The following is an 8,134-nucleotide window of genomic DNA, read 5'->3' as shown; positions in this document are numbered from 1 at the left end:
CTGACCCCCAGTGACCAACCCCCCACGTCCCAACTGACCGCCCCGAACTAGACCCGACCCCCGTTACTGACCCCAGCCCCCCACCATGGGCCCGATTCCCGAGTGAGTGTCTGAACCTGCCAGCAGCCCTGACCCCCAGTGACTGAACCCCCAACTGCCCCCAATGGCCCTGACCCCCCCAGTGACTGAACCCCCAACTGCCCCCAATGGCCCTGACCCCCCAGTGACTGACAGCCCTCCTCCAACTGGGGCCAGGCAACCCCTGGTGACTGACCCCCACTCCCACAGGGACTGACCCCATCTTCCCATGGCTGACTGCCCACCCCACTCCCCCACTACGCTGAGCCTCTCACCCATCCGCTAGCTGGGGCAGTGACTGACCAGTCCCCTCCTGGGCACACTCTGCGCTGGCTGCCAGCCCTGCTACTTCCCCAAGACCATGGCCCGGCTGAGGCGCAGAGCCTGCATCGCCCTCTTCCTTTTCACCCTCTTCATCTTCGGCACCATGATGGGCCTGCGGACTCTGAAACCCTCTGATGGCTTCTCAGACCTGGCCCCAGGCCTGGAGCTGGAGCCCTTCGTGGAGCGAGGGGAGAGGCATGCTGTCTCCCATGAGGCTGTCTCCCTCCCCGAGGCACCTACCAGCAGTGATGCCAAGGCACCAACTCCTCCCATGTACTATGACCTACACATCTTCTACTACATGTGGTATGGGAATCCCCACTTTGATGGAAAGTATCTGCACTGGGACCATGTCATGGTGCCGCACTGGGACCCCAAGATATCTGCCAGCTACCCCAAAGGGCGGCACAACCCCCCAGAGGACATTGGCTCCAGCTTCTACCCTGAGCTGGGTCCTTACAGCTCTAGGGACCCTGAAGTGCTGGAGGAGCACATGAACCAGCTGAGAGCAGCAGCAATTGGTAAGGATGCTTTGGCATATGCTTCATCAGCAGCTTGTCAGTGCACCGAAATGTTTTCCTAGATGTTGGTACCAAATGAGGCCCCAGTCCTACAAGCAGATCTAGACAGGTAAGCCTGTGCACCCATGTAACACTAGCAAAGTCACTGATGTTCCAGGCCCAGGCCTGCTTGCTGGAGTCTAGCATTCTTGAGTATACAGGATAAGGATTTTTAAAATTCGGTAAAAAGACCAGATGGTAACAAGGGGTTTAAGTTAGCTAGGATGTAAGGACAGGAGACAATGAAGGTGGTACAAGGCAGGAGCAGTAAGAACAGTAAAAATTAATTATAGGAAAATTTAGGCTGAATATCAAGGAAAACATACTATTTAGTTCTTACCCAAATACATACCTGCACACTTGGTTTTACTTATGTGAGCACTCACCCTGCAGTGAAGGGGTTATTTGCATGACTCAAGCAGCATGAGGATGCATAGTTACAAAGTCTAGGGTGTTAAAAGGCCTTTAGCTGATTGCACATATCTGAGAAACTTTCATTCTACAAACTGGAAGCGCTGGTTAAAACTGGTCCAAAGGCTTCTTTCAGCAAAGTTGCCAGTTTTCAAAAGTCATTTGAATAAACTGCCTTCTGCCTCCACAAAAAAAAAAGAAAAAAAAACTTAAGACCCTCAGAGAACATGGCTGGAATGAAAATAGTACCTATAGTTTGGGTCCATTCTGTACTTGTCTTAAAGGCTAACTGCTTTCTTTTCACTGCGCACGTTTTGCAGTGTAGCTTGCAAACTGTACAGCAGACCAGTTATGAACTATATTACACAGCCATGTTAGCACTGGTGCCAATGTGTATTGTATTAAGTGATCAGCTCCCATCACATGTCTGTGCTATACTGGTTCACAATGGCAAGTGAATTCCAAAATTAAACAAATGCTCTAAATTGCAACAGCTGACTCTTGGATGGGGCAGACATCCAGCTCGTGACATGAAAGGTGTTGAAGAATCTTTGACTCCTACTTCTCTCTAACATGGGGCCGAATCCGTTGCACATTCTCTCTTGTCACCAGCATCTCTTCAGGTAGCAGTGAGTGTGTGTTTGTTTTATCTTGGATATTTCCCATCCAAGTACTGGCCTAGCCCATCCCAGTCTGCTTTTAGGATCTGGTGGGATCACAACAAAAAGACAGCATGAACCCAATCAAAACAAACTCTCAAAACTGACTCTGTTCCAGTTAGAATTGCATATCCTGGAGTCAGTTAATGACATCTTTAGATTATTATTAATGCAAGTTTGCAACAGGAAGGCAGTTGTGCCAGTTCATCCTAATTTGGCCTTATATTAAAGAGGCTTTGTTTGCCCAGGATTAAGTTTAGTAGTTCTCAATCACCACCTGAGAAGCCAGTAGCTTGCTAGCTTGGGATAGTTAAAAGCATAGATGAAATTTCAGCACCTCGCTGCTCTGGACAGCTCCAGTATTAAATTACACTGCTGGTGAACAAAACCCTTCTTTAAAGACAGATGCTTTTCTTTTGAGAAAGGTCCCAGGTTACAGAGTCAATGAACCCTTTCCTTTTCAACTGCAGTATCTTTGTGCCATAACAGATTTAAAACACCCATGCTAAAGATCTTCCATATACCTAAAATTGAGCATATTATTAATAGAGACCAGTGTCTTTCCAACCTGTGCTAGCTCAGGCACTTGGAACCTCCCCTCCTGTAGAATTCTGCCATGGGTTATGCTATTGAGCAGTAAGAATTTAACTTCATCCTGAGGAATTCTCCATCTATTAATCTGCTACTAGTTATAGTAAACACTGGACAATTACAACCATCTCCCTTCACCTGTGGAGAGCCAATGACCCTCCTATTGTAAGGGGTCTCCTCCTTAAATCTGAGCTGTAGCTGTTTTGACAACTAAGCTTAGAAGGATTCTGTGCAACTGCCTAGAACAAGGGTGGCTGTAGATAGACTGCAAACAGCCACATATATTTAATTTAGCTATATAGTATATATCTTGATAGAAAAAAATAAATATAACACATGGGTCAATGCCCTTCCCCTCCCCCAGAGCCAGGTACCCCAGCCCCCCATTCTAATCCAATACCCTATCTTCCCCCAAAGCCAGGCACCCTCAGCCCCTCCCCTCTCTAACCCAATACCTGGGACTTGCCACAGCCACATGCTTCTCGCTCCAGACGGGGGTGGGGGGGAATGCACAGAGCAGTGGTGAGCAGTTGGGGCCCATGGCTCCAAGTAGGAGGCACCTTTCAATGATCAAAGAGCTGCACCTGGCTCAAGAGGTGAGCCACCCCAGTTTAGAAGTCAGCTGGAGTTCTGGTGCTGCATGGGAAAGGCAGAAGGCAGGCAGTGCTTAAATATCATGGCATTTGGTTGGTCCTGATCTCCTTCTGCAACTTCTTGCAGGAGTCCTGGTTTTGTCTTGGTACCCTCCTGGCTTGGCAGATGATAATGGGGAGCCATCAGACAGTCTTGTGCCATTTATCTTGGATGCTGCACACAGATATGCCATAAAGGTAGGGCTGCTCTCTCTTGTTGTTTGAAGCTATTAAACTAATTGCTCAAATTAAGCAGGAGCTGCTGCTGTGCATCTCTGGCAGGAGCTGGCTCTGTGGTCTCAGTGGCTTTGTGTTATTTTTAACTGCTCATTATGGGAGGCAATAGGGAGTCTTTATTTTGCAACAGCTGAGCACAAACAAGCATCACTTCATGAGAGGGAGTTACAGGTTGTTCTGGCAAATAGTAAAACTAGTTTGGACAAAGCTACTATAAAAAATTCTTGCACTGGCTCCCAGAACAGGTTACATGCCCTGTTACGATGGAACAGGCCCTCCACCTGTCTCCTGCAAGGGAGGAGGAGAGGTATCTTCTGTCTGGACACTGTGGCCTCATCACAGGTCTGGGTCCTAGTGAATTTGCCACTAGAAAAGCATATGCTGTATGATCACTGTCACCATGATTTATTTTTAAGGTTGCCTTCCACATCCAGCCGTACAAAGGGCGTGATGACCACACCGTGCATGAGAACATTAAATACATCGTGGACAAGTAAGTGCTTGGCTTGCAGTAGCTGCTGCAAATGCACATTTCAGTCCTAACAAAACGAAGAGTTTCAGGCTAGCCTGTCTCACTTGCATTAAACATGTGTTTCTTGCTTCACTGTGTGTGAACTAAGTCAAATTATGCCACAGAGCGCTGTAGCAGACACTCGATGTCACAAAGGCCCATAAATCACCTTTTACATGTATGATCTCCTCAGCGTCCCCTGAAGAGTACATTAGCCTAGAGTCTGCAGAAGCAACCCCTGCCGAGACTAAATGTCAGGGCAGCTTTCCCTGTGGGTCACTAGCTAGAATGCAGGGGAGCCAGGCAGTACTCCAAAGCTATTACGATATAGTGGGGCACATCTCACCTGTTTGCAAGTGGGCAAGGTCCCCAGTGCATTTACTGGCACCTCAACAGCAGGCACAGCTGCAGTGTAAGTTAGCGGGATGGAGCCTCTCGCGAATGCAACAAAGCTTTCCTGGTCCTCCAGGCATTCCTGCAGGGGGCAGAGTGGGTCTGAAACATTGATCAGGCCAGTGCAATGTCCTCACCTGCATGTGTCTAACCAGGGCAGTGCAGCTGACCCCGTCTGGTAAATGGTCACAAAGGGAGCAAGCAAAGGCCTAAAGTGAAATGAGCAGAGCACACAACTGAACTGGGCTTCTGGCTGCACCTGCCTGCTGGTCAGCATGGGGCTTGCTCCCAGCCTCCACTCAACCCTGAGATGGTGTGTTCACTCTCTTTAGGTATGGATCACATGCAGCTTTTTATAAGTACAGGACCAGCACAGGCCGGAGCCTCCCATTGTTTTACATTTATGATTCTTATCTGACGCCCCCCGAGTCCTGGGCCAACCTCTTCACCCAGGCGGGCTCTCACTCCCTCCGCAATACCCCTTATGATGCAGTGTTCATAGCACTGCTAGTGGAAGGAGGACACAAGCGTGACATCCTCGCTGCAGGATACGATGGCATGTACACGTATTTTGCATCCAATGGCTTCTCGTTTGGCTCCTCCCACCAAAACTGGAAAACTATCAAAGCCTTCTGTGACTCAAACAACCTGATGTTCATCCCAAGCGTTGGCCCAGGCTACATTGACACTAGTATTCGCCCATGGAACAACCACAACACACGGAACAGAGTCAACGGAAAATATTATGAAACAGCTTTGCAGGCTGCACTCCTGGTGAGGCCAGAAATTGTCTCCATCACTTCCTTCAACGAGTGGCATGAAGGCACTCAGATTGAGAAAGCTGTTCCAAAGAAGACACTAACACGCCTGTATCTGGACTATCTGCCTCATCAGCCTAACATGTATCTGGAGCTGACCCGCAGGTGGGCAGAACACTTCAGCAAGGAGAAGGAACAATGGCTGATGTGATTATTCTGCAGGGGAAGCCTTCAGATGGCCTCTCCTGGCTGTATGAAAAGATCACATTAAAAAGAACGGCTGTGGGGACAGGTGTTTAAGGAGCAGTAGGCAGAGGCAGCTTATGCGTCACAGTCCCTGTTCAGGACTGGTGGCTAAATAGTGTTCTCTGTGAACAGCCCTACGGATGGTTTGAGCACAACTCAGCAACCACCAGCGGGACTGTTAGTGAGCAGAGCGGTCTCTGTGCAGCACTCTGTTCTGCTGCTGTGGTGAGTTTAGTACAAATGTCCCTTTTAAAACCCTTCTGGATCTGAACTGGTCCATAAGTGACCAGGCCAGGGAAGGAATGAGCAAGAGATCAATTCCTCTTACAGGGCATATGTTGTGTGTGGTATTTTACATATTACCTGGGCTCATGCCCCTAGCATGTATTTCATCCTGTGCCCTTCACCAGTTGCCTGGTTATTACATGTTCCTTGTTCCACTAGCAGCTCTGACAGTGTGACTTCCCTTATTAGTTGATTACAGCAAAGAGTTAATTGTCCTGCAAAATTCTTTACCTTAGAAGAAATTAAATCGGGCAGTTAATGTCCTTTGATTTGTGTGGGGTCTGTGATCTGCATTACCCAAAAACTAAAAATAGACCTGGACTGCTGGTGATTTTAAACATCCTGAATGTATTGGCAAATAATGAACTGCAAATGCGCCTTCAGTGAGTTTCACATGTTCAAAATTTAGCCTCAACTTTGTTTTAATCTCCTCTTGGAATCAAAAGAAGTGCAAGCACTGCAATAAACTGAAAAATATTAACATGTTCCTCCACAACAATGTTACATTACAGAATAGTCTTATGTGCAGGCCCTTTACGTTTGTTTTAAGAACTCATTTGTGCTTGTCTTTTTAATCAATAAAGTGAGATGTGGCAGCTGTGGATCTGAGTTAGTGCACAAGACTCTACATCTTTTTCCATTAATTATGCTGAATTTATACAGATTCTGGCTTGATGAACAGTTAAAGCACGAGCCATTTCGGTTTCTTCCATGTAATGCAAATGATGGTGTTTTCAGTATGGCCTATTGCGCTAGGTAAGGAAAAGTATTAGAATCATAGAAGTGTGGGGCTGTAAGGCAGCCTGAGGGGTCATTAGTAGTCCAGTCCCTGTGTCAGGCAAAACTAAGTACATCTGCACCATCGGTGGTGGTGGTGGTGGTGGTGGTGGTGGTGGTGGGGGGGGGGGTGTGTGTGTGTGTGTGTGTGTGTGTGTGTGTGTGTGTGTGTGTGTGTGTGTGTGTGTGTGTGTGTGTGTGTGTGTGTGTGTGTGTGTGTGTGTGTGTGTGTGTGTGTGTGTGTGTGTGTGTGTGTGTGTCTCCAACCTCTTAAAATAACAAAGTTAGGGGTCAGAAAAAGCATTCTAACCTAAACCTCACCCCTTGCTGCAGATGAAGCTTCTTTTACTTTATCCTAACGCCAGTAGACATGGAGAACAGTTTATCACTGTGCTCTTTATAACAGCACATGACACTTTTGAACATATCAGATTCCTGTCCCTTCTTGTCTCAAGACCCCTTTTTACTCTTTGGCAGAGGTCGGATTTTTTGAAACCTCATAAGTTGATTGTTGTCCTCTGAGCTCCCAGTTTGGCACCCAAAACTTGAACCGGACACTCCAGCTGCCACACTGGTATGTCAGTCGTTCCATATCTTACACACACACTGCTAGGAATACAGCCCAGCACGCCTTTTTGGGTCACCTTCGCTGGGCTGTCTGCTGTAGCCCCCCTTCCTCCCAAAGCCTCTGCAGCTCTACACTCCTCTTTGGTACCAAGTGTAGTTTGATTTTTCCCTTTCTCCCATGAAGCAGTGGGCATTGGTCTTTACTGAATTCAGGTCACTTCTCCTACATGTCAAGGTTGTGTCACATTAATCTCATCCATCCCACCAAAGTGTTCAACTCCTCCTAGCTTGGAGTCATCTGCTAGTTTTCTACACTGCATCAGGACCTGCCAACTTACCTTCAGATTCTTTCTTTCCCTATTTCCAGCTTGTGTTCCTCCCTCTTATTAAGTATATGAAGGACCTGTTCATAAGTGTTGTAAGAGACTGAAGAATAACAGATATTAAATACCTCAGTCGTCTTTGTGGCAGTCACCATTAGCTTTCCTTTCTTGCTCAAAAGCACATCTATAGGCTCCATCTTTCTCTTAGGAACATAAGAAGGGCCACACTGGGTCAGCCTAGTGTTCCCTTTATCCTTTCTTCTGACAGTGGCTGGTACGTGGCCTGCCTAAGTGTACTTTTATACTGTAGTTGTCAGGGTTTATGCTGCTTTGTATTTTCCAACAGTGGTATTTCATTTCCAATTTTTAAAGGGTGTTTGTCTCTGCCTCTTTTATTGTGTTTAAGAAATGTTGACTTTGGGGTTTTTAATAATTATATGTTCAGATACACCTTTGGTCAGAGCCTCCATAAGGGGGATTAAAAGACATTTTCATGCAGCTCACAGCCAGTTCGCTTTTCCAACTGTTCCTTTTAGGTTTGATTTAGCTAGTGCTCTAATTTTGGTGTGGTCCCCTTTTTGAGATTACATGCTACCCTAGTGGGATTCTTTGATTTTTCCCCTACTATTTAAATTCAGTTATATTATAGTTTATTACTAAGCAGTTCAGCTATTCATATCTTGCATCAGAGCCTGTGTTCCACTTAGACCTAAATCAATGTAAGTTCCAGGACTAGCAGCACTAAGAGTCTGTCATTAATGGTGTTTAGAGATTTTATTTCT

At 46.7% G+C, this 8,134-nt stretch overlaps 1 protein-coding gene across 1 annotated transcript; it reads left to right on the top strand.

Annotated features, from left to right (window-relative positions):
- Positions 1 to 212: 212 nt before the first annotated feature.
- MANEAL (mannosidase endo-alpha like) lies at positions 213 to 6,541 on the top strand. The gene is made up of 4 exons (XM_074976422.1): positions 213 to 923; positions 3,344 to 3,453; positions 3,909 to 3,985; positions 4,729 to 6,541. The coding sequence occupies exons 1-4, from the start codon at positions 440 to 442 to the stop codon at positions 5,363 to 5,365; spliced, it is 1,308 nt and encodes a 435-aa protein (XP_074832523.1). The 5' UTR covers positions 213 to 439; the 3' UTR covers positions 5,366 to 6,541.
- Positions 6,542 to 8,134: the final 1,593 nt, after the last annotated feature.

This window comes from Carettochelys insculpta, chromosome 24, assembly GCF_033958435.1.
Source record: "Carettochelys insculpta isolate YL-2023 chromosome 24, ASM3395843v1, whole genome shotgun sequence".
Classification (NCBI taxonomy): domain Eukaryota; kingdom Metazoa; phylum Chordata; order Testudines; family Carettochelyidae; genus Carettochelys; species Carettochelys insculpta.
Note: the sequence above shows the minus strand (reverse complement) of the source record. Positions and strands in the feature narration are given on the sequence as shown.

What these genes read in the sequence shown, in the direction of transcription:
- MANEAL (XM_074976422.1), top strand. Translation starts at nt 440, where the DNA reads ATGGCCCGGCTGAGGCGCAGAGCCTGCATCGCCCTCTTCCTTTTCACC. An exon ending in GCTGAGAGCAGCAGCAATTG is followed by an intron (nt 924 to 3,343) that starts GTAAGGATGCTT and finishes AACTTCTTGCAG; the next exon opens with GAGTCCTGGTTTTGTCTTGG. An exon ending in CACACAGATATGCCATAAAG is followed by an intron (nt 3,454 to 3,908) that starts GTAGGGCTGCTC and finishes TTTATTTTTAAG; the next exon opens with GTTGCCTTCCACATCCAGCC.